The 27,622-nt window shown below is 44.4% G+C and overlaps 1 protein-coding gene across 1 annotated transcript in view; it reads right to left on the minus strand.

Annotated features, from left to right (window-relative positions):
* LOC135028178 (S-adenosyl-L-methionine-dependent tRNA 4-demethylwyosine synthase TYW1-like) overlaps positions 1 to 27,622 on the minus strand; it is a 590,293-nt gene that overhangs the window by 70,147 nt on the left and 492,524 nt on the right. The window contains exon 15 of the mRNA XM_063953759.1: positions 6,930 to 7,097. Within this exon, the coding sequence (XP_063809829.1) occupies positions 6,930 to 7,097 (168 nt within the window). The remainder of the gene's footprint in view (positions 1 to 6,929; positions 7,098 to 27,622) is intronic.

Genomic DNA, 27,622 nt, shown 5'->3' on the forward strand with positions numbered 1-27,622 from the left:
TTTATGTTTCATATACACCTTATACACACAGCCTGAAGGTCATTTTACACAATATTTTTTATAACTTTGTGCATTGAACAAAATGTGTGTACATTCACACAATTCATTTATGTTTCATATACACCTTATACACACAGCCTAAAGGTCATTTAATACAATATTTTTAATAACTTTGTGTGATAAACAAAGTTTGTGTACATTGAGCCATCAAAAACTAAGGTTTCACTATCTCAATCTTACTCAAAAAAGTCCGTATTTCGGAATATTCCGTATTTCGGAATATTTGGATATGGGATACTCAACCTGTATAACTAAACATAAAGGAAAGCTGGGGATTAGGACTACTGGCGACACCCCCAAGAAAACAATCAAACGACATTAGGCATCCATCTCATGGGTGTGTAGGAAGAGCTGCTAATTACTTTTTAAAATGTTGACAGTACCATCCAACTCTTTGATAAATTGAGTACTTGGACATTTCAAATAGTTAGAATTCTCTTTCTTTCTATGTAAGGGCAGATCGCTCAATGAATAGGTTGTCTGACTGCAATGCCATATGCAGTGGGTACAAATCCTGGGTATGTCAGCATCTTGAAATGTAATAAAGGACAGTGCGACTGAATAACAAAGAGCTCTCGAGTTAAGTTTATGAATGTTGCGTAGGTATTAAGGACGGAAAGGTTGGAGGAAGGAGAAAGGGGCAGTCAGGAGATGTTGGGCTTTGAAAAGAGGGTAAATTACTAGTGAAAGTAATTGAAATAGATAACTGACAACAGCTGGCAATAGCGCCCCCTATTCTGCAGCACTATGTGCAGTGCACACTCCGCACACACCTAGTTACGGCCCTGTCCACTCCAATAGAAAGCAAGGGACTGGATCTGTTCTTATACATGGCTACCTGTCACTACTGTATTTGTTGTTGTTCTTATTAATAAACACAACTCGCCACAGTTATACAACAAGTGTTGGGCTGCAAAACACTACTCTCTATTACAAACTCAATCCCCTGACATTTGCAGTCCTACTATTCAAAAGAGATCGCAAAATAACAGTGAAAATTGTAATCCGGATTTACAACAAATGGACTATTGTTGTTACAGTATGATGGAACATGTAAGTACATTATATACATTTCCTTCTTTCAATCATTAAATGTATCTATGAATACTATGTATAAATAATAACGAGTTACTTAGGGCACTTTAACTGGGGCATTGCCATGTACTTTCAACCATTAACAGGCATATAGCGAGAAAGATTAAGCTATTCTGCGCTAGTTTCATACTGACTTGCCTCCAAATGAGTCCTTCATCAGACAGACGTCAGCCCTCAGCCCTATTTTACTGGTGACTATGCAGTCCTGCCAATTCCAAATTGGCACTATTAGGCTAAAAGAGCAGACGATCAGGGTCCTGAGTTAAGCCGGGTACACACTTGTCCAATCCTCAGGAGATTTGAAAGAAGGCGGAGCGTTGAATTGCTTCTGAAGAGTGAAGATGCTGGGGAAGTCCTGGATGGGCGGCAGCCATGCAGAAGAGCATAAAGGCCGCTGCCCTCTAGGTGAAGGTTCTGGCTAATAAAATACTAAACTGTTCGGTGCTCTGTTTTTAATATTTCTTTTACAATGGGCCTATAGGTACAAGCGGGCCCTTATTGCCCCACATGCTGGTACTTGTGGATCCCCAAGTACCAGCATGCAGGGATGGCTTGCTGGGACCTGTAGTCTTCCTGTAAAAGAATATTATTCTATTTTTTTTTTTTATGGACTATCAACTGGGCACCCACAGCCCAGGGGTGCTGGGAATATCTCAGGGCTTCAGCCCTGGCCCCGGTGAACTGGACAAGAGGACACCCCCCCCCCCCCCCCCAATATAGGGGTCCCTCTTCCCCGGAACTCCCCGGCCCTGGGCTGACTAGTTAGGAGGGATGAATGCTTCAACCATCGGAACCAGTCAACCAGGCATTACCACCATGCTAGCGGAGCCCAGTGCGATATCTGAAAATACAGGGGACCCCCTATGTGTTTTGTTCCCTGTGATTTCTGGACCAGGGCCGGTTCAAAGAGCCTGGGCATGGTTATGCCTTGGGGGAGGTACCCACACATTTGTTTTTTGGAAGGAACATTAAAATCTTGTCCCCATCCCCCCTTCACCATTATCATTAATTAAATTCCTCATTAATAATTTTTTTTAGCAGAATGTTTAAGCAGAGACAGATTGATCTCCTGAAAAATTGGACAAGTGTGTATCGAGGATTGGATGACGAATCTGTGAGCAGGTCTGCAGAAGGACTGTTTAAACAATCTGATGTGCAGAGGATTGGACAATTATATACTCTACTTTAGATTTAGGATTCATTTTATTATTGAGGTTGAGAAGGTAATCAGAACATCAATACTTCTCAGCTCAAGCTACCTACTGTATGAGTCAGTAACTGCAGCTTGCAGAATATCCCATATAGAGCTTAAATGTGCAGACTGTGAAGCATTTTAAAACACATTGAAAAAAAAGCTGCACTAAGCAGCAAGAAAAATCTCCATCTAGTAACACAGTATTTCACTTACTAGTTCATTCAAGCAAAGGGCACATGCTACCACTCCTTGCATCATCACAAACTTCTACAAATCTTAAAGGTAGTTTATGCCAGTGTGTATGCTGGGTGATGATGTGGACATCGCTGGTAGGAAAATAGCTCAGTGCATACATTTCCCCTCTCTGACCACCACCTGCTCTCCTTTAACCTATCTCTCTCGACTTCCCCATCTCTACCTCCTAAGGCTACCATCACCAAGTGTAACATTGAGGCTATTGACACCACATTCCTTTCCTCCCTGTTTGACTCACTTATCTCTCCTATTCTCTCTCTCTCATGCCCTGAACAAGCCACTTCCATATACAATGCATCCCTTACTTCTGCTCTTGACTCTGTTGCTCCACCAACCACTATTCACCCTCGCAAATTAACACCTCAACCCTGGCACACCAAATGCACCAGATATCTGCAAAAATGCTCACGTACTGCTGAGCGACACTGGAGGAAATCACGCTCAAAGGCAGACTTCCTCCATTTCAAACTTATGCTCTCACCCTTCAGTGCTGCCCTTTCTCTTGCTAAACAGTCATACTTCAAGAACCTTATCTCCTCCCAGTCTTCCAACCCCCGGCGCCTCTTTGTCACTCTCAACTCACTCCTCTGCCCACCTCCACCTCGTCTCCCTTCCTCACTCTCTGCTCTTGACTTTGCCACTTACTTCACATCCAAAATTGACTCCATACGTAAGGACATCACATCACACCAGACCATCAGTAGCCAGCTTTCCCCCATCCCTTACCACCCCTCCCACCTACTCTGATCTCTTTCTCCCATGCAACTGGAGAGGAAGTTATGGCCCTCATTCGTTCCTGTCCCCTCACCACCTCCCCACTTGACCCTATCCCCTCCCGCCTCCTCCGCTACCTCTCTCCTTCTGCTTGTTCCCACCTTTCCCACCTTCTCAATCTTTCCCTCTCATCAGGCACTGTCCCCTCTGCCTTCAAGCATGCACTCATCTCTCCTATTCTTAAAAAACCTACCCTTGATCCAAACACTCTCTCCAACTACCGACCCATCTCTCTCCTCCCTTTTGCCTCCAAACTCCTTGAGCGTATTGTCTACAACCGCCTTACTGCCTTTCTTTCCTCACACTCACTATTTGACCCATTCCAGTCTGGCTTCCATCCTCTCCACTCCACTGAAACTGCCCTTACAAAAGTATGCAATGACCTCCATGCTGCTAAATCTAAGGGACACTACTCTCTACTTATTCTACTTGATCTCTCTGCTGCTTTTGACACTGTGGACCATCCTCTCCTACTGCAAATCCTTCACTCCATTGGTCTGCACGACACTGCCCTCTCTTGGCTGTCTTCCTACCTCTCTGACCGTTCATTCTCTGTCTCTTCTCATGACTCCACCTCCCCCTCACTTCCACTAACTATAGGTGTACCCCAAGGTTCTGTCCTTGGTCCTCTCCTCTTCTCTCTCTATACGTCCTCACTAGGTAAGCTCATTAGTTCTTTTGGTTTCCAATATCATCTCTATGCTGATGACACCCAAATCTATCTTTCCTCTCCAGACCTCTCCCCTGCTCTCCTCACTCGTATCTCCAACTGTCTCTCTGCTACCTCTTCCTGGATGTCCCAGCGCTTTCTTAAACTTAACATGTCTAAGACCGAACTGATCATCTTTCCTCCCTCCCGCATAACCTCACCTCCTACAATCTCATTATCTATTGATGGCACTACTATCTCCTCTAGCCCCCAAGTGCGCTGTCTTGGAGTAATCCTGGACTCCTCCCTCTCCTTCAAACCACACATTCAGCACCTCTCACAAACCTGCCGTTTTCATCTAAAAAATATTTCCAGGATCAGACCCTTTCTGACCCAGGATGCTACTAAGACTCTTATCCACTCACTGGTCATCTCCAGACTGGATTGCTGTAATCTCCTCCTAACTGGCATTCCTGACAAACACCTCTCTCCACTCCAATCTATCCTCAATGCTGCTGCCCGGCTCATTTTCCTCACCAAAGGCACTACACATCTACCTCTCCTCTCTTACTAGACCTTCACTGGCTCCCCTTCCCTTTCAGAATCCATTTCAAGCTTCTCACACTCGCTTACAAAGCCCTCACCCACTTCTCTCCCATCTACATCTCTGATCTTATCTCTCTTTACATTCCCACACGTCCTCTTTGCTTTGCTAATGCACGACGACTTTCCTGCCTACGGATCACCTCCTCCCACTCCTACCTCCAAGATTTTTCACGTGCTGCACCACTTCTCTGGAATTCCCTACCTCTCCACCTCTCTACAAAACTTCAAACGGGCTCTCAAGACCCACTTCTTCACCAAACCCAGCCAAATCTCATCCTAACCCTCTGTTCTACAATCTCCATGTACCCCATCTGTGTCACCCCTGTCTGTCTACCCCTCCCTTTTAGAATGTAAGCTCTCACGAGCAGGGCCCTCTTCCTTCATGTGGTTATCCTTTCTTACTTTAATAATCTTCAACTGCATCAACTCCAGCAGTCTTCTGCCACCTGAAACTTATTCCAGTGTCATCTGCTGATGTAACTATGTTTATTTACCCTGTACTTGTCCTATACTGTCATCAACTGTAAGTTGCTGTTTTCCTGTTTGATTATTCATGTACTCTGTAATTGGGCGCTGCGGAACCCTTGTGGCGCCATATAAATAAAGGATAATAATAATAATAATAATAATAATACTACACACTGAGCGATTTTCACTGTGTCCAGCGATGTTCACAGGGGGTGAACCACTTTCCACAGTAGGAGACTGTGGAAAGTGGTTCACTAGGCTGGTAAAACAGCCCGATGGACGGCGGCGGCCGGCGATGATGCGCGAGCGCGCATCAGCGCTTACCGCCCAGCCATACACACTGGCCGAATTTGAGCTCAAAGTACTGTAGCTCAAAACACCAAAAGCGAGTTACTTTGAGCTCAAAATCGGCTAGTGTGTATGGGCCTTTAGACAGACTAAAAGGGTAAACCAGCAATGGATCTTATTATAAGCTCTTTTGCTACCAAGAGCTGCAGGGAATCTACAGAATGACTTAATAACATAGACCAAAAGTACAACTGAATTAGAGCGAAGATTCAACTTCGATCAAAATTTCCAGTTATAAAACTGAAAGATATCCATCTAGTCTTCATAACGATGAATTCTTCAGAATTTTTTTTTTTAAATTGTGAATGAAAAAAACAAACTAGCCTTATTTCTAATATTCCAGAAACAGAGCCCAACTAGAACTTGCCTGTTCTAAGATGTTTACTTTGCCCTAAGTCTTGCAGAGCAAAGGATACTTGTAAATACCCTAAACACAGGGATACAGACCCCCTCAGAGATGTCTATTTTATATTCTAATGTCCTGCACATATACTCCTATCAACAACAATGAGGACTACACACTTCAAGTCTTAAAAAACTCGGCACAACGTACAACTTTAAAAACGGATTCTGAGTCACACGTAGTCTGCACACAATGACGATGTTCACATAGCTGAGCGATTATTTGCAATTGCGCATGCATGAAAACACCTACAACGCATGTGTCACACAGAGTGTATGCACAAAGGTGCTGCCAACTCAGACGTCATCAGAAAGGCGTCCAAAAAGTGATGAGCATTCTTGGGTGGTGGCTAGTAGTGCACGCAATTATGGGCTTTTCACTGGGCGTATTATGGGAGTGTCTAGGGCATGTCAATGCAACTGGCTGCATTCCCAGATGCACAGTCGCAGGCATAGGGGGTCATGGTCAGACCTGCACTTGTCGCAGGGCTGGCGCAAATTTTGTTGGTGGCGTAGAAGGATGCACCTATCAGTATTACAACGTGTATGGTTGCTAAAATGTGGCTTCTCAGACCTTGCACATTCGGCTGCACAGACGTAAACACAGGAAAGAGTTTGTATGCCATTTGCATAAACTGGCAGATGGGTGCCTGTCAGTAGATGCTGCTATGTACTTCCTTTCAGGCACTGTATATTTTCAGAGCTGAAAGAAGCAGCTGAGTTTTCTTATTACTATAGCCTGGGAAGCAATTAATGCATAATCAAGCAGCACAGAAATAAGGCTACCATGAAATCGGAGACACTGATATTTGTATATAATAGCTGCAATCTTATTATATAACTCACAAAAAACATCAGGTTCTCATTAGTAAACACCGTATTACTGTCAATGATGAACTAAATAAATAAGAACTTGAATCCTCATGGTACACTATTTAAAACCCAAGACGCAGTTGAGCAAAATCAATAATGAATCATTAAAGTCAGATTGGCACCAAACTACAAATACCTGGCGTTTACACAAATACTGTATTAAAAGACCACTGTGGAAGAAATACTACCATAAATAGTACCTACCTTTTTGTGAGCAATCAGCATACAGTTGGAATGTTCATGCTCACATGCAACTTCATAATCGGGCAGCAGATCTGTTAATTCCTGGACAAAGTTAATGACTTCTTCATGCCAAGGAACGTTTGCCATGGTTAGGTTGCTGGCAGAACTCTCTCCACAGTAGGTAACACCCTGTGTAACACAGATACATACGCATTAAGGAAACAATATTTGCATCCTATATTAACATATATGTACACATGGCTACCAGTCACTTTATATAACTTTATACATATAACATGTCTACCAGTCAATACTGCATTTATCATTGTTCTTATTATTAACTTGACTGGACAATGTTAAGCTGTGAATCCTTATTCTCAACTACAGTACAAACGCAATCCTATGTTATAGTTTCAATATTATATAGCATAATATAATATAATTATATAAGATAAATGATGTACCTACAGTACAAGCCTATTTAGTTTATACCCTAGGTCAGTGGTTCCCAAACATTTTTGAATCGCGGGGTCCTAGGGCATTAGAATTTTTTTCATGGCACCCCTAGGCCAAAAAATTCATATTGAGAAATTTAGAAAAAATTATTACATTAGGTAAAATAAGATTTTACTTACCGATAAATCTATTTCTCGTAGTCCGTAGTGGATGCTGGGGACTCCGTCAGGACCATGGGGAATAGCGGCTCCGCAGGAGACAGGGCACAAAAATAAAGCTTTAGGATCAGGTGGTGTGCACTGGCTCCTCCCCCTATGACCCTCCTCCAAGCCTCAGTTAGGATACTGTGCCCGGACGAGCGTACACAATAAGGAAGGATAATGAATCCCGGGTAAGACTCATACCAGCCACACCAATCACACCGTACAACTTGTGATCTGAACCCAGTTAACAGTATGACAAACGTAGGAGCCTCTGAACAGACGGCTCACAACAATAACAACCCGATTTTTTTGTAACAATAACTATGTACAAGTATTGCAGACAATCCTCACTTGGGATGGGCGCCCAGCATCCACTACGGACTACGAGAAATAGATTTATCGGTAAGTAAAATCTTATTTTCTCTGACGTCCTAAGTGGATGCTGGGGACTCCGTCAGGACCATGGGGATTATACCATAGCTCCCAAACGGGCGGGAGAGTGCGGATGACTCTGCAGCACCGAATGAGAGAACTCCAGGTCCTCTTTAGCCAGGGTATCAAATTTGTAGAATTTTACAAACGTGTTCTCCCCCGACCACGTAGCTGCTCGGCAGAGTTGTAATGCCGAGACCCCCCGGGCAGCCGCCCAGGATGAGCACACTTTCCTTGTGGAATGGGCCTTGACAGATTTTGGTTGTGGCAAGCCTGCCACAGAATGTGCAAGTTGAATTGTGCTACAAATCCAACGAGCAATCGTCTGCTTAGAAGCAGGAGCACCCAGCTTGTTGGGTGCATACAATATAAACAGCGAGTCAGACTTTCTGACTCCAGCCGTTCTTGAAATATATATATTTTCAATGCCCGGACCACGTCCAACAACTTGGAATCCTCCAAATCGTTAGTAGCCGCAGGCACCACAATAGGCTGGTTCAGGTGAAACGCTGACACCACCTTAGGCAGAAAATGAGGACGCGTCCGCAGTTCTGCCCTGTCCGAATGGAAAATCAGATATGGGCTCTTATATGATAAAGCCGCTAATTCTGATACTCTCCTGGCTGAAGCCAGGGCCAGTAGCATGGTTACTTTCCATGTAAGATATTTCAACTCCACCGATTTGAGTGGCTCAAACCAATGGGATTTGAGAAAATCCAAAACTACATTAAGATCCCACGGTGCCACTGGGGGCACAAACGGGGGCTGTATATGTAGTACTCCTTTTACAAAAGTCTGGACTTCAGGAACTGAAGCCAATTCTTTCTGGAAGAAAATCGACAGGGCCGAAATTTGAACCTTAATGGACCCCAATTTGAGGCCCATAGACAATCCTGTTTGCAGGAAATGTAGGAATCGACCCAGTTGAAATTCCTCTGTGGGGGCCTTCCTGGCCTCACACCACGCAACATATTTTCTCCAAATGCGGTGATAATGTTGTGCAGTCACCTCCTTCCTGGCTTTTACCAGTGTAGGAATGACCTCTTCCGGAATGCCTTTTTCCCTTAGAATTCGGCGTTCAACCGCCATGCCGTCAAACGCAGCCGCGGTAAGTCTTGGAATAGACACGGTCCCTGCTGAAGCAGGTCCCGTCTTAGAGGTAGAGGCCACGGATCCTCCGTGAGCATCTCTTGAAGTTCCGGGTACCAAGTTCTTCTTGGCCAATCCGGAGCCACGAGTATCGTTCTTACTCCCCTTTGCCGTATAATTCTCAGTACTTTTGGTATGAGAGGCAGAGGAGGGAACACATACACTGACTGGAACACCCACGGTGTTACCAGAGCGTCCACAGCTATTGCCTGAGGGTCTCTTGACCTGGCGCAATACCTGTCCAGTTTTTTGTTGAGGCGGGACGCCATCATATCCACCTTTGGTTTTTCCCAACGGTTCACAATCATGTGGAAGACTTCTGGATGAAGTCCCCACTCTCCCGGGTGTAGATCGAGTCTGCTGAGGAAGTCTGCTTCCCAGTTGTCCACTCCCGGAATGAACACTGCTGACAGTGCTATCACATGATCTTCCGCCCAGCGAAGAATCCTTGCAGCTTCTGCCTTTGCTGTCCTGCTTCTTGTGCCGCCCTGTCTGTTTACGTGGGCGACTGCCGTGATGTTGTCCGACTGGATCAACACCGGCTGACCCTGAAGCAGGGGTTTTGCCAGACTTAGAGCATTGTAAATCGCTCTTAGCTCCAGTATATTTATGTGAAAAGACATCTCCAGGCTTGACCATACTCCCTGGAAGTTTCTTCCCTGTGTGACCGCTCCCCAGCCTCTCAGACTGGCATCCGTGGTCACCAGGACCCAGTCCTGTATGCCGAATCTGCGGCCCTCTAACAGATGAGCACTCTGCAACCACCACAGAAGAGACACCCTTGTCCGTGGTGATAAGGTTATCCGCTGGTGCATCTGCAGATGCGATCCGGACCATTTGTCCAACAGATCCCACTGAAAAGTTCGTGCGTGGAATCTGCCGAATGGAATCGCTTCGTAAAAAGCCACCATCTTTCCCAGGACTCTTGTGCATTGATGCACAGACACTTTTCCTGGTTTTAGGAGGTTCCTGACAAGTTTGGATAACTCCTTGGCTTTCTCCTCCGGAAGAAACACCTTTTTCTGAACCGTGTCCAGAATCATTCCCAGGAACAGCAGACGTGTTGTCGGTGTCAACTGAGATTTTGGAAAATTCAGAATCCACCCGTGTTGTTGCAGCACTAATTGGGTTAGTGCTACTCCGTCCTCCAGCTGTTCTCTGGACCTTGCCCTTATCAGGAGATCGTCCAAGTAAGGGATAATTAATACGCCTCTTCTTCGAAGAAGAATCATCATTTCGGCCATTACCTTGGTAAAGACCCGAGGTGCCGTGGACAATCCAAACGGCAGCGTCTGAAACTGATAATGACAGTTTTGCACCACGAACCTGAGGTACCCTTGATGTGAAGGGCAAATTGGGACATGCAGGTAAGCATCCTTTATGTCCAGGGACACCATAAAGTCCCCTTCTTCCAGATTCGCTATCACTGCTCTGAGTGACTCCATCTTGAATTTGAATTTCTGTATGTACAGGTTCAAAGATTACAGATTTAGAATAGGTCTTACCGAGCCGTCCGGCTTCGGTACCACAAATAGCGTGGAGTAATACCCTTTTCCTTGTTGTAGGAGGGGTACCTTGACTATCACCTGCTGAGAAAACAGCTTGTGAATGGCTTCCAATACCGTCGCCCTGTCTGAGGGAGACGTTGGCAAAGCAGACTTTAGGAACCGGCGAGGGGGAGACTTCTCGAATTCCAACCTGTAACCCTGAGATACTACCTGCAGGATCCAGGGGTCCACCTGTGAGCAAGCCCACTGTGCGCTGAAATTCTTGAGTCGACCCCCCACCGCTCCTGAGTCCGCTTGTAAAGCCCCAGCGTCATGCTGAGGGCTTTGCAGAACCCTGGGAGGGCTTCTGTTCCTGGGCAGGGGCAGCTTGCTGTCCTCTCTTACCCCTTCCTCTGCCCCGGGGCAGATATGACTGTCCTTTTGCCCGCTTGTTCTTATAGGACCGAAAGGACTGCGGCTGAAAAGACGGTGTCTTTTTCTGTTGGGAGGGGGTCTGAGGTAAAAAGGTGGATTTTCCGGCAGTTGCCGTGGCCACCAGATCCGATAGACCGACGCCAAATAATTCCTCCCCTTTATACGGCAATACTTCCATATGTCGTTTAGAATCCGCATCACCTGACCACTGTCGCGTCCATAAACTTCTTCTGGCAGATATGGACATCGCATTTACTCTCGATGCCAGAGTGCAAATATCCCTCTGAGCATCTCGCATATAAAGAAAAGCATCCTTTAATTGCTCTATAGTCAATAAAATACTGTCCCTATCCAGGGTATCAATATTTTCAGTCAGGGAATCCGACCAGACCACCCCAGCACTGCACATCCAGGCTGAGGCGATGGCTGGTCGCAGTATAACACCAGTATGTGTGTATATACTTTTTAGGGTAGTTTCCAGCCTCAGGTAGTTATCAGCTGGATCCTTGAGGGCGGCCGTATCAGGAGACGGTAACGCCACTTGTTTTGATAAGCGTGTGAGCGCCTTATCCACCCTAGGGGGTGTTTCCCAGCGCGCCCTAACCTCTGGCGGGAAAGGGTATAATGCCAATAACTTTTTTGAAATTAGCACTTTTCTATCTGGGTTAACCCACGCTTCATCACATACATCATTCAATTTCTCTGATTCAGGAAAAACTACAGGTAGTTTTTTCACCCCCCACATAATACCCCTTTTTGTGGTACTTGCAGTATCAGAGATATGCAAAGCCTCCTTCATTGCCGTGATCATATAACGTGTGGCCCTACTTGAAAATACGTTTGTTTCTTCACCGTCGACACTAGATTCAGTGTCCGTGTCTGGGTCGACCGACTGAGGTAAAGGGCGTTTTACAGCCCCTGACGGTGTCTGAGACGCCTGGGCAGGTACCAACTGGTTTTCCGGCCGTCTCATGTCGTCAACTGATTTTTGTAATGTGCTGACATTATCACGTAATTCCATAAACAAAGCCATCCATTCCGGTGTCGACTCCCTGGGGGGTGACATCACCATTATCGGCAATTGCTCTGCCTCCACACCAACATCGTCCTCATACATGTCGACACACACGTACCGACACACAGCAGACACACAGGGAATGCTCTTATCGAAGACAGGACCCCACTAGCCCTTTGGGGAGACAGAGGGAGAGTTTGCCAGCACACACCCAAGCGCTATAATATATATGGGAACAACCTTATATAAGTGTTGTATCCTTATAGCAGCTTAAATATATAAAATATCGCCAAAAAAAGTGCCCCCCCTCTCTGTTTTACCCTGTTTCTGTAGTGCAGTGCAGGGGAGAGTCCTGGGAGCCTTCCTCACAGCGGAGCTGTGTGCTGAGGAGAATAAACCCCGCCCCCTATTCCGGCGGGCTTTTCTCCCGGAGTTTGAGATATCTGGCATGGGTTTAATACATCCATATAGCCTCAAGGGCTATATGTGATGTATTTTTTAGCCATAAAAGGTATTATACATTGCTGCCCAGGGCGCCCCCAGCAGCGCCCTGCACCCTCCGTGACCTATGGTGTGAAGTGTGTGACAACAATGGCGCACAGCTGCAGTGCTGTGCGCTACCTTCATGAAGACTGAAAAGCCTTCTGCCGCCGGTTTCTGGACCTTCAATCTTCAGCATCTGCAAGGGGGGTCGGCGGCGCGGCTCCGGGACGAACCCCAGGGTGAGACCTGTGTTCCGACTCCCTCTGGAGCGAATGGTGTCCAGTAGCCTAAGAAGCCAATCCATCCTGCACGCAGGTGAGTTGAACTTCTCTCCCCTAAGTCCCTCGATGCAGTGAGCCTGTTGCCAGCAGGACTCACTGAACATAAAAAACCTAAAAACTTTTTCTAAGCAGCTCCTTAAGAGAGCCACCTAGATTGCACCCTGCTCGGACGGGCACAAAAACCTAACTGAGGCTTGGAGGAGGGTCATAGGGGGAGGAGCCAGTGCACACCACCTGATCCTAAAGCTTTATTTTTGTGCCCTGTCTCCTGCGGAGCCGCTATTCCCCATGGTCCTGACGGAGTCCCCAGCATCCACTTAGGACGTCAGAGAAATTGTGTTTATAGATCATCCTTAGGTTCAGTTGTGTGGTGAGGGACAAGATTTGCTTCTGTTTGTCACATAATTTATGATTGACAGCAACCAGCAATGGCTTTGCCTATTACATTGACCATATATAGTTTGAATTGGTCCTGGACCACCAATCCAAGGCACCCCTGCAAGTGACCGAAGGCACCCCAGGGTGCCACAGCACACAGATTGAGAACCACTGCTCTAGGTTGTCCAGTTTCAAATTTTGTAACAAAAACGTAATGTGTTGCAGAGCGTTGAACTGTTAACATATTTATGAATGGTAAATATTGAGCCAGAAAAGTGACACTCAGCAATTGTGTTTTCAGGTAAAATGGGAAATTGATTTCCTATTGCTCCAGGAGGTGCAGTGATTTATGTCAGACACAGTCTGCGGTTACACTAGAACGATAATGCCCGATTTCATCCAATTTCGGGCCGATATATCGGGTGAAATCGGGCATTTTGGATGTGTTTCTGATCCGATGCGCGTTCCAGTGAGGGTCGGATCGGCTCCCCTAGATCGTTAGTGCTGCACTCATGATATGTCGGTTCCCGCAAGAATGACTGTATCGCATAAGATATATCACATGCAAAATGTACCGAATAGTATGGAACCACTCCCGGGAAGCTCCCGGGAGAGTTCAAGGGAAATCGCCTCAGACTTCAGCCTCAGACATATTGTTGTAGTGTATGGGGCCCTTAATACTTCCCTCTGCATTGTGATGTGGACAAATAAGCAAGAACAAAAAAGCTTAACATCGTTAAAACAAACCAAAGACCAAAGTTACAAAGTGCCAAACAGAGCAATGATAGAAAACAGGATTAAGAAAGCAATAAAATAAAACTATATACTGTACAGTATGTATGGAATTCCAGCGAATTACATAAACCTAGGTTAAAATGCATTATGTACTGTATAGGCAAAAAACAGTCACAGATGTATATGTAAACTTAACACTCGCAAGAATGTATTAAAAATCATATGCACGGACAGGGGCTCCGAAAGGAGCTTCTCCTTGTGTTGTGTAAGAAATGAAGTGAAATTAAGTGATCATGTTAGTAATCACTTCAATTCTGTTTTGCAGCGCCACTGTACATGCACAGTCTGCTGACCACACATGTGTGGCATCCATTCTGCGATAACTTGATGGGGGCCTATAATCATTTTTATTGTCAGATGGGGTCCCAGAACAAAATAGTTAAAGAACCCCCTCTCTAGGTAAATAGGGGAAAAAGATGAAGCAGAGATAATGGGTGTATTGCTCTGTGCACTAGTCAGCAGGTAAATTCATAGATTTTCTTTACTTCCAGATACTGTAGCATCAACGCTTTTTGTTATCTCTATGAAGGCTATCAAAACATGTATACATATTTACTTGTATACACAGAATTCGGTTTATATGCCTATCGCCTTCGTAAACTACAAAATGCGCCCTCCCGCAACATGGCTTCAAACGGGTGGTATGTTCGTATAAGTTGTGAGTGCAACTAGCCGGGCCTGCGTGTGACCTGTTCATGGGCGCCTAAACACCCATGCAGTCCTATGGATCGTTGGTCACAGTACACATTCACGGGCACACTACTAGTGGCAAATCACCCATGATTATTAGCTTTGATAAAGTTCTTATACATTAACCAGGATATGATAAACTTGAGCGTAGGCCCGAAGGCGAGAGCAGAATGGAAGAGAATATAAACTAAAACAAGTCTTTTATTCAGCACGCAAGATGGTACATATAGCGGTAGATAGTATTAGACTCAATAATCGGTATCACAGATAATGCAGTAACATTGGCACAGGAAACAAGGGTAATGCTGTAGCAGATGTAACATCGACGGTAAGATGTAATATGAGATGCAGTGTGAACCACCGATGAAGTCCCAATATAATGAGCACACAATAGCAGACGCAATTGCAGTGTAAACAACTGACGAAGTCCAATATAAAGGAACACACACAATGTTACTGACCACTGGAGAAAGGATACAGATGGAGCTAGAGATCGATGGCAGAGCACCGATGGAGCTAGAGATCGATGGCAGAGCACCGATGGAGCTAGAGATCGATGGCAGAGCACCGATGGAGCTAGAGATCGATGGCAGAGCACCGATGGAGCTAGAGATCGATGGCAGAACACAGATGGAGCTAGAGATTGATGGCAGAACACCAATGGAGCTAGAGATCGATGGCAGAACACCAACAGAGCTAGAGATCGATAGCAGAACACCAATGGAGCAGATCAATGGCAGAACACCGATGGAGCAGGAGATCAATGGAAGAACACCGATGGAGCTTGAGAATGATGGCGGAACACCGGTGAGCCAGGCAGAGCCGCAAGCAGGATGGAACTCAGGTCTCAGGGCAGAATGGAATCTCCTGGAAGAAGCTGAGAGCAAACATCCATACAGGGTATAACAATCATAGCACTGGCGATTAGGCAGTCTTTACCCAGCATTCTTCTTGGAGCCAGTGTGCAGGGATTGGCTGGGACGATCAGGTGATGCAGGGAAGCTCAGACAGTCACATAATTGGCTATGCTGCAGTCAGGTGATCAGGACTTGTCACAGCAGTACTCCAGGCTTAGGCTCTGATTTGGATTGAGGCCTAGTAGGCCCAAACACTAGGAAGCAGACCTTATGCTGAGAGAGCTATGCAGGAACAGCATGTAAAGACTTTACTGCAAGCTGGGTGGAATCCGGTCTCTAGGTCGACAGTAACTAGGTCGACAGTAACTAGGTCGACAGGATTTCTAGGTCAACAGGGTCTCTAGGTCAACATGTTTTAGGTCGACAGGTCAAAAGGTCGACATGAGTTTTTCACGATTTTTTCCTTTTTTTTTTAACCTTTTTATACTTAACGATCCACGTGGACTAAAACTGGGAATGGTAACCTGCATGGTGAGCAAAGCGAGGGGACATGGTGCACTAATTGGGGTTCCCGGTCACTGTACGAAGAAAACGACACAAACCCCCCTAAAAAACTCATGTCGACCTTTTGACCTGTCGACCTAGAAACCCTGTCAACCTAGTTACTATCTACCTTCCATACCACACCCAAGCTGGGTGTGATGAACAGAGAGCCTGGTTGCTGAACACTGGATCTTGGCAATTACTCACAGTGGAATTCCTGCTCAGGTGCTAACCAGCAAGCAATCAAGATGGCAGTTTGTATGTGAAGCAGATGCCTGTTTGCAGAATAAGCAGAGGTAAGCCACAGAACATGAGAAATCCAGTCAGGATCGTGACAGTATGATTATTAGCAATCATGGGTTGGATGAGTGAGGACCCATCTGTATGCTGCTTGCATAACATATTACTCTATTTTGATTAGTGTAAACTGTATGTACAATCACAATTCTGAGTAAAAGGGAACTCTTCTTGATGAGTATATATATATATATATATATATATATATATATATATATATATATATATATAGATGTCCAAGTGGTCGGCACTCCTGATTAAATGAATATAATACCTGGTGCCTTCTCTTGCAGAGTTATCCACTGTATAAACAAATAGAATTGAGCGGCACTCTCAGGACTTTAACAAAGAACGGGTCCTCAGCCCATCATAAGTTTGCAAAGTTTCGGTAATTTTATTTCAACCGTCGTCAGGCATAATACTATGCCTGACGACGGTTGAAATAAAGTCCTGAGAGTGCCGCTCAATTCTATTTGTTTATATATATATATATATATATATATATATATAGATAGGACCAATTACGTAAATTATGTTAGGAATACCAGCATCAAATAAACATGTCAAATTAATGTCCCTTAGGATATGGTCTTACTACTGATAAATTAGACATACAGTGTTACATTGCTGGATTTTACAGTCTCCTGATTTCTTTTAATCACAATCCTTTCATTGGCTCAATAAATTTTCCTTAATTTCACACTCCCTTTCCATCGCTCTGAACAGTCACAGTACACAATTTTTTGTATGGTACTGTAAATGTCAAGTTACAATAGTATAGCAGTTCATGTATGTACAAGTCAAAGAAGATACAAAACATAATGAATACAGTACTGCATATGTTGTCTCATAAGAAAAATAGGAGGGTGATTTATTTGTTTTGTCAAGTTATTTTACTGTGCAAGAGTGAGGTTTTTTTTTCCAGATATTGTATAAACTAATAATCACAATAAACCAAACTTGTTAATTGCAAAACTGTTGTGCAAGCTTATTTCCTTACTAGTGTTTGCCTGCGGCATCGCTTGGGTGCATGTCTGTTATTGCTCAGTGGAGCTAATTTTACAAAGACAGTACTGCCATCTAATATTGTGATGAATATTTTATATTGAACACATTGATCATACAGATGTAGCCATGCGGCATGTTGCATCACGGCATGCTGCGTGGCGTTCTAGGCTTTAGTCATCGCCAGCGATCGCTTCATTCATTAATTAATGGCGCAATCACCGTCTGCGAATAGTCACAACCTAGCACGCCACACAACAAGCCGTGCAGAGATCAGCATGGCTACATCTGTAAGTTACTCAGTTTCTTTATAGGTCACAAAGCTATACAATAGTGAAAACACGATCCAGCTTCAGGCAGTAATTTTTGCATGATGCTGGAATGAACAGACAAAAATTTCCAAACTGTTTTTTTTCTTTAACTTGTTTAGACTTTTACACAAATTATACCTTGTCTATTAAAACATGTAAAATCGTTATGTGATTATACAAATGGTTGGTTAATTGACTCTCTGACTAAATTTATATATTTGACTTTCATCAAAATTTTTATTGAATCACTAAGGGGCAAGTCATTTAGGGACGATGAAAGCGAGCTGCTGGTATTCTGACCATATCTCCGGAAACCTCGCGGCCACCAACATTGCAGATTTTTCTTTACACCTCATAGAAGTGTACAGGAAAATCTGTGATGTAGGCGGTACTATAATAAGTGGTGCTGTGAGAAGCCACACATCAAGACTGTCCATCGCCACTTATTGACTGTCCCGCTAGGGTAAGAAAAGGATAGCTTGAAAAGTAATCCTGAAGAAAAATTCTGCTACAGTATTACTCACTAGCGGTTTTCTGAACATGCAGCATGAGTTAGCTACAAAATAGTGATGTTATGCTCTAGCGTTAAACAGAACTGTTCACTAGTTGAAGTGATAAGATATTGGTTACTGAAGGTTTATGAAATAAGATCCAAGAGTTGGCTATCAAAACTATAATACTCCCAGGTCTCAGATGTTTGCTACCGAAGCTATTATTCGGTAATGCGTTTTAAATGACATTAAATCACATCAAATAGATTTTAAGGCACATTAAGCGTATAGAATTACCATTATTATGGTTAATAAGAATTGTTTCATCTTTGTGCTATATTTAATATTAAATCTGGAAGGTCAAGCGTGATTGTTTGCTTCCACTTCAATTAGTTATTCCAACAGATGTAGAAATACAAGAAATTTCTTTGCACAGAATAAGGTAAGCCTGAATGTGTTGGTTAAATACTATTAAACATTAAAAGTGTTTTACCAACAAGATATAGGGGTATATGCAATTGCGGTCAAATTCCCGAAATTGTCGAATTTCGGGTCATTTTCGCCCAAAAAAAAAATTCGCCTATGCAATTCAGTGCTTTCCGACCAAAAAACGGACTTTCAAAATTCGACTTTTTGCAAATTCGACTTTTCTGCAATGATACAAGTGCTGCAATTCGACCAAAGCATATTCAATTCAAGTTTGGAAATTCGACAGCAGTGCTTTTAGACAGCAAATTCGTCATTTTCAATCCGCCACACTTTGGAGGGTGAAAACAATAAAAAAAAATTTAAACATGTTTTTTTTGGTGTTTTTTTTTTTTAGGAATAGCATATCTATTTATATTAGAAGGGATTAGATACTTTTTTTTTTTTTTTGGAGGCACAAATATTATTTATATATTTTTTAAAATATTATTATTATTATTTTTTTTATTTATTGCTGGAACGGTAAAATCCTAAAAAAAAATGGCGTGGGGTCCCCCCTCCAAAGCATAACCAGCCTCGGGCTCTTCGAGCTGGTCCTGGTTCTAAAAATGCGGGGAAAAAATTGACAGGGGATCCCCCGTATTTTTAAAACCAGCACCGGGCTCTGCGCCTGGTGCTGGTGCCAAAAATACGGGGGACAAAAAGAGTAGGGGTCCCCCGTATTTTTAACACCAGCATCGGGCTCCACTAGCTGGACAGATAATGCCACAGCCGGGGGTCACTTATGCCGTGCCCTGCGGCCGTGGCATTAAATATCCAACTAGTCACCCCTGGCCGGGGTACCCTGGGGGAGTGGGGACCCCTTCAATCAAGGGGTCCCCCCCTTCCCCAGCCACCCAAGGGCCAGGGGTGAAGCCCGAGGCTGTCCCCCCCCCATCCAATGGGCTGCGGATGGGGGGGCTGATAGCCTTTTGTGATCATGAAAAGATATTGTTTTTTACAGCAGTACTACAAGTCCCAGCAAGCCTCCCCCGCAAGCTGGTACTTGGAGAACCACAAGTACCAGCATGCGGGAGAAAAACGGGCCCGCTGGTACCTGTAGTACTACTGGGAAAAAAATACCCAAATAAAAACAGGACACACACACCGTGACAGTAAAACTTTATTACACACTGCCGACACACACATACTTACCTATGTTCACACGCCGACATCGGTCCTCTTCTCCAAGTAGAATCCACGGATACCTGAAAAGAAAAGTTCAATATACTCACCTCAGCCATGGTCCAGAGATACATCCACGTACTTGGCAAAATAACAAATCGCAAATACCCGACCACCGGACTGAAAGGGGTCCCATGCTGACACATGAGACCCCTTTCCACGAATGAGACCTGTCAGTGACAGCTGTCACAGAAAGGTCTCTAAAGCCAATCAGGAAGCGCAACTTCGTTGCGCTCACCTGATTGGCTGTGCGCTGTCTGTGCTGTGACAGCGCATCGCAAAGCCGCTCCATTATATTCAATGGTGGGAACTTAGCGGCTAGCGGTGAGGTCACCCGCCGGTCAGCGGCTGACCGCGGGTAACCCCCCCGCTAGCCGCTAAGTTCCCACCATTGAAACTAATGGAGCGGCTTTGCGATGCGCTGTCACAGCACAGACAGCGCACAGCCAATCAGGTGAGCGCCACGGAAGTAGCGCTTCCTGATTGGCTGAAGGGACTTCAGTGACAGGAGTTACGTGATGTCCCGGCATTCGGGAGAAAGGGGTCTGATGTGTCAGCATGGGACCCCTTTCAGTCCGGTATGGAGCGGGTGTTTGGTTTGTTTTTTTAACAAGTTCGTGGATTATCTCTGGACGTGGATGTACCTCTGGACGCTGGAAGGTGAGTATAATTTTTTCACAGGTACCCTCGGATCGTCGGAGACCGTGGCAGTCGGCGTGTCAACATAGGTAAGTATGTGTGTGTCGGTAGTGTGTAATAAAGTTTTACTATCACGGTGTGTGTGTCCTGTTTTTATTTGGGTATTTTTTTTCCAGTAGTACTACAGGTACCAGCGGGCCCGTTTTTCTCCCGCATGCTGGTACTTGTGGTTCTCCAAGTACCAGCTTGCGGGGGAGGCTTGCTGGGACTTGTAGTACTGCTGGAAAAAACAATATCTTTTCATGATCACAAAAGGCTATCAGCCCCCCCATCCGCAGCCCATTGGATGGGGGGGGACAGCCTCGGGCTTCACCCCTGGCCCTTGGGTGGCTGGGGGGGGACCCCTTGATTGTAGGGGTCCCCACTCCCCCAGGGTACCCCGGCCAGGGGTGACTAGTTGGGTAGTTAATGCCACGGCCGCAGGGCACGGCATAAAAGTGACCCCCGGCTGTAGCATTATCTGTCCAGCTAGTGGAGCCCGATGCTGGTGTTAAAAATACGGGGGACCCCTACTCTTTTTGTCCCCCGTATTTTTGGCACCAGCACCAGGCGCAGAGCCCGGTGCTGGTTTTATAAATACGGGGGATCCCTGCCCAATTTTTCACCGCATTTTTAGAACCAGGACCAGCTCGAAGAGCCCGAGGCTGGTTATGCTTTGGAGGGGGGACCCCACGCCATTTTTTTTTCTCGGGTTTTTCCCGTTTTTTCCTGTTTTTTAAAATCGCGGCAAAATCCGCCAAATCGGCCGATTTTCGCCCGCGGTTCTGGCGAATCCGTTTTTCATTGAATATGGTGAATTCCAGCAGCCACCTTCCGGAATTCACCTGTCGAATTAAGTCGAATTAAAAAACTGCGAAAAATTGCCGCGATTCGCCGTGAATTGCATATACCCCATACTGTTTAAATCCCTTTGGTGGCTGTTGGTCTGTTAAGTGTACATAAAAACTGCAATGTACTGAAAGATGAAGTTGTACATACAATACAGAGTGCATAAGGACTGCAACATGAATTCAAAGCACAATTTCAAGACAAGGAGAAAAGTAAGCTTTTTTGTTTAGGGGCACTCTTATTTCAACATATTTAACTTTTATTGGATCCTATCACAAAAACCACACATACCCTCCAAAAAAATAATAATATAGGAAAACAGATTAAGTTATAGTCTATCACTTAGCAGAAAAATGCTACCTTCTAGACAATGGCGCTGAGAGGGTGGAGGTCAGCAGGTACAAATTACCTGGGCCCGGTAGGGGCCTGGGTCTACTGCTCCCCCCCCCCGCCCCCAGTATACCAGTGCTGCGCCATCTTCCCAGTGATATCTTCAGAAAGATGGCGCCACACATAGAAAGCAAAGACTCTGGCAATGTGCCAGAGTCTTTTGCTCTCTAGTGGCCAGCTTCATCTTCCCAAATATCACTGGGAAGATGGCGCTGGCCAGGGAGGAGGGACCATCTTTAAGATCAAGTAAGGTGGGAAGCAGGTGCCCTCCCCCGCATACCCCCTGCCCACCATGTTAAAACAGCGCCCCCCTTATGGAGTGCGCGGCACCACAATTATTTTCTTATTAACAGATTTTTAGATTAAAGGGTGTAGTTACGCCCACTTTGAGCCATGCCCTCCACCCATTTACCGAGTCCCGGCATGGCTCTTTACGCCCCTGCTTCTAAATCTGGGTGATAATTAAATTATATTGATAATCACTGTATGGTAAATCACACACATACAGACAGCATTTAAACCCTATTATAGCCAGATGATTTCTCAAAATTAGGTACTGGATCTAACCGGCAACATAAATTTTGCCATGAAGAAAATGTAGTAATAAAGGGTACAATAAAGATGGAAGTGAAATAGCCTCCGTTCTTACCAGATTCAGTCGCTCTAACTGGGCTTGTGCATTGTAGCAGTGAATGCTCAGTAATAGCAGCCAACAGGGATTACTAGGAGGCACAGACTATATAATCCTATAAAGAGGTATAGGTGAATAAATCCTGAGGAGATATAGTGAAAAATAGCAAGTGTGGGTTAATTTATTAGGAGAATTTCTATGAGGGACTGCTGGGATACCTGTAGTGTGTACACCAGGTCCCCACTAACTGACTAATATCTCATCTGATTTAATCTATAGGTTGTGGAAATACAGCTGCTGGAGACATTTGTAAAGTTATTACCAATTACCGACACTTGTGCATTTGAGGATTACGGTTATGCAGCGCTTTTTCCTCAGTATCTCGACATTTATGCTGAAAAAAGGTAGATTCAATATACAGTATAGAATTGTTATCTGTACAGTTGGAACATTGATTGTTGACGCTAGAGCAATCATTATTTACAGCCAACAAACAAAATGTACTAATGTTTATTACTTTGCATATTTCGATATGTCAATAAATTGATGGTTGCATATTCACTTGTATATAATATACCACTTGTATATAATATACTATTGTAACTGTGTGTCACTGGGACTTCAATACCATATTTAATATGGTTTTAATAATACTATTAATGTTTGTATATGTTTTCCTATAAGGGCCGGGATTGTAATAGGGTTTGAGATTCGGAAATGAGATTTTGAGAATGTTCTTTTTTTTTCTCTTTATAGTGCCAATCATTTACATGGGAAAATCAACCTGGTTTTGCCATGTAAATGATTGCAACTTAAATTTTTTTTTGATTTAACCTGCCTGTGGGAGCTCAATTCACTCACAATGTAAAACCTTGGAAAATGCCCTGAGTTTTGGGACTATAATTTTATGCTACCTATGTCATAATACGTACAGTGCTGTTTCCCTACTACGGAGCTTCACCTAACAGCGTACTACAGTGACCTTCCCATATTGTTCTGTCCGTAGTTCCATCATGCTTAAAGGCAACAAAAAACAACATGGGTCGGACCTGACCCAAAGCCTTAAAAAATTTGCCTTCTCAAACAGTAAACCTTCTCAAATAGTAAATCCCCCTCGCTACCTGATGTTTTGGATTCGGAGGACTCTGACCACTCCCCATTGTTAAAGTCGAAAAATATTGTAATGCATATGCCTTGTACTAACCCCATGCACATGCCCGCTGCTCGTGCACTCAGTCCTCCGTGCGTGCACATATCCGCAATTTGCGTAGGATCGCTCCGGCGATCATGCGAGTGATATGGGTATTTACGGCGGAGTTTGTGAGCGCGTAGAGGGTTATTAGAACATTACATATTTAACCCAAATAGTGTACATTTTAGATATAACTCCCCTACACAACATCAGCGAGTATTAATAGTTGAAACAGTTCCTGGACTAAGAGATTCGCCTTTGCATGATAGGAAGGGTCAGATAAAGGTTGGAAGGTGATGTCTAGTATCCAGCTGTAGGGTATTTTGAGAGTAACATTCCGGTGTTGGTTAGAGAAAGATCGCATGTTCCTGCGTATAGTTATGTGCAAAAGTAGAATATGAACATTAACTGTATTTACTGTATATTATGTATGCGGCGGGAATCCAGAGGATACCACCCACAAGAGCAGTTGGGGAAAGACATCGCCCATCTATTCAAATCAACCTATGACCTCTTCTGTAATGAAAAGACACATCTCTGTATCCAATGGACAATGAGATTACAGTGACCATTGTATTGTGTATGCATGTTGTGTATAAAAAGCCTATTGTTGCCTGGGCGGTCAGAAGACTCTGAACGCTTTCTATCTGATTAGCGGAGGACCGGCCGGGTTGCGCTTGCGAACATTCTCACGTATGTACATTCTCTGTAGCTATTATTCTGTTTAGATTTATATTGTTAGCCTGTAGTGTATGATTTGTACTGTCTTACCTTTTGGAATATTCCACTGTGCCTTAGAACCCTGTGGTTGCAACTACAAACCGGTGTTGTGTCTTCAGTTTCCCGCAAGGGTTTTAGATTGTATTTATCTGTATAAGGTGTATAAGTATTGATAAGGTGTACGCACTGCGGGTACATTATACCGTCAGCGCTACTTAAGGTTTAAGGTATTACATCGTTGCAGTACTTTGCTGCTAAGGGTTTAAAGCGTAATCATATCATTGCATTATATTATTAACAAGGTTTAAAGGTTATCAATTGTGTGTGCGCACGCTGTGTGTACTCTGTACACTCAGCGAGGTGTGTGTACGCCAAGTACGTACCACGTGCGGGACTCTGTACGCAAATAGCGTACAAAGTGCGTAGCACGTGCACAAAGTCTAGCGGCCTTAGCTGCTCCACGGTAATAGTGTATTTAGAGGTATAGCTTTTCGGTCTAAGGTAATATCGACATTATCACCATTGACTCGGAAAGACTTACAAATGCTTTTCCGTGAAATCCATAAGACGAGGAAATCTATTCAGGCAGAAGTACATATACGGCGATTACCACTCTTAAGGCCGACGTTACCGACCTAGGCGACAGAACAGATCACCTAGAATCTAAGGTGGACAAAGTGATCACTTCCCAACAGGGATTGGGCGATGAACTTCATGGTCTAAACCAGGTGGTTCAGCTTATCCTGGAACACCAGGAAGATCAGGACAACAGAGCGAAACATAACAACCTCCGCATCAGAGGTGTCCCTGAGGAAGTTGATATGGCGTCCTTAAATGATTACCTTAAAAAAAACTGTTTTCGCACCTCCTTTCGCCGACGACTCCGGAAGACCATCTATTGTTGGATAGGGCTCATAGGGCTCACAGGGCTCTTCGTCTCCTTTCACAAGATTCTGCTCAGCCTAGAGATGTTATTCTGCGCTGCCATTACTATACGGCTAAGAAGGATATACTTAGAGAAGCTAGGAAGATATCCAAATTACAATTCCAACGTCACTCACTTCAAATATTCCAGGACATTGCACCCGCTACCTTGCTCAAGAGAAGGGACTTCAGGCCTATAACCTAGGTTCTCAGAGACAACGGCATTCGCTACAGATGGGGTTTCCCCTTTCGCATCCTGGTATGGCACCATAACCACCTATATTCTGCTAGGGATCTGTCTGAAGCTCACAGACTCCTGAACACCTTTGGGTCTCTCTCCTCCACCAATCTCGTCTGATTCACCGCAGCGGGCGCATGTTGCCACACCCATGGAAACTAATGCTACCCCTCAGCGCTCCCTGAATCGAGACTGGACAAAAGTACCTTCTGCAAGGAAATCTGCTTCTGCTGGTCCTCCGACCTGATGCTCCATGTGTTTTTATGCTATTTAATCCTGTTTTCTTCTATTTCGGAATACACATATGATGTGGTGATGTAATTCTTTCCTATTTCCATGTCATCTTCTAGCCCTCCGTCCACCTATCCATCCTTATATGTGCCGAACCTAAGTTCTCTCCACTGTTTTAGTACCTGTTAGGTTTGTTCATTACTATGGCTCCCCCTAAAGGCAACATACTCCCCTGTTATGGAACTGATACCCTTTGCCCTGTTGTCTGTTACTGCCCTCACCAGTTCCATGCAATATCTGATTTGAACTCTAGAGGTTCCGTATATAATATAGTCTACCATACCCGGTAGTAGGGATTGGGACACTTTGTCCCATCTTTTCTCCCTTTACCACTGGTCCCTAGACTTGGGACACATGACATTCAGTGTCCATTGTTCCTGATGCACCTGGGCCGGCTAGGCCGGATCCCCTTAGCAGAGTTTTATACCCGTTTTATAGTCCGGTCGCTGTCACCTAGTGACTCTTTTCTGTTGTTTCCTGACTGGCATGTTAGACCAGATGTACTTTCTTCTGGTCCCCTATATTCCATTCTTCCCTACTTTCCCCAAGTTCTGTTTCTCTTGCTTCTTTTTCTTTATTCTCTCGGTCACATGTATATTGATGTATGCCAAATGCCATGTCTGTTTATAATGTTTTTTGTTTGGCTTGTTAGAGGGGTGCGGGGTCCGGAGGGAGGACGTGAGGCAACCCGAAGAGACAACTGTCATGGCACTTAGGCTATATTCACATAACGTTAAAGGTTTGTAAAGGTTTGAACAGCCCTTCCAAACACACCAAGCTCTTTCTTTCACTTAAGCAGGCCAAGAGCTATATAGTCTTTTTACAAGAAACCCACTTTAAGAAATCCCTTCACCCTGACCTAAAGTCTAAATCCTACCAACTTAAAAACGGGGGGTTTCCATTTTGTTGGCTGCTCACCTTACGTTTGAACTAGTAGACAGTCATGTGGACAAATCGGGTAGATGGCTCATACTTGTTGGGACACAACACCCTGTGCACCCCTGTTAATGTATATGCGCCGAACCAAAATCAGGCCACTATCATCCCTATCGTGTGTTTTGTTTCAATGTAATTCATTTCCTACCTTCACTTTTCACTACTTTACCTCTCACTACTTTATCTCTCACTTAATTACCTCTCACTAATTTACCCCTGCTCTTTTCAGCAGCCTCTCTCACTAACCTATTTTCACTTTTTCACTATATATTTTTTCACTTTTGTGTTGCTCTGGGGTCACTCAGCTGCTTCCATTTTAGGGGATCCTGCGCCCAGGATTTGGACCCCCCAAAATGTTAGGGACTTGCCCGACTAATGAGGTCACCTGGACGCGGTAGGCAAGCCGTTACTTATGGCCATAACTATGCGAAGAACCTCGCTCAAAATGCTAAATTTTATTGCAATGATTATTATTAATAAATTGGTAATGTTTAAATTGTGCACCTGCAACCTTTTTCTTTGTATGCAGTTCACCTTTTTTTAGAAGTCTGAACTCCCATTTGACTAGGCTATGAAGAAGAGAAGTCATAGTAGCAGGCGATTTTAATGAAGTCCTTTACGCCTCCAGTCACGATCCTAGCCACGGCGATTCCCCAGATACGCCAATCTGCGAATCCCTGCCACGTGACACCTTTACTGGATACCTTAGCGCGTGTGTTAATTTCACACAAAATCACTGCCACCAGCCAAAGTACAAACATTTCGGGTATGACCCAAGGCAAACATATGGCTTTTGCCTGCACCTAGAATTATTAATATTTTGGTAACGCCTCTTTCAGAGAGTTGGGTTGGATACACAACAGAAACCAGATCTAAAATTAGATTATTTAATTCAAGTAAAACACTT

Source organism: Pseudophryne corroboree, chromosome 2 (genome assembly GCF_028390025.1).
Source record: "Pseudophryne corroboree isolate aPseCor3 chromosome 2, aPseCor3.hap2, whole genome shotgun sequence".
Lineage (NCBI taxonomy): Eukaryota > Metazoa > Chordata > Amphibia > Anura > Myobatrachidae > Pseudophryne > Pseudophryne corroboree.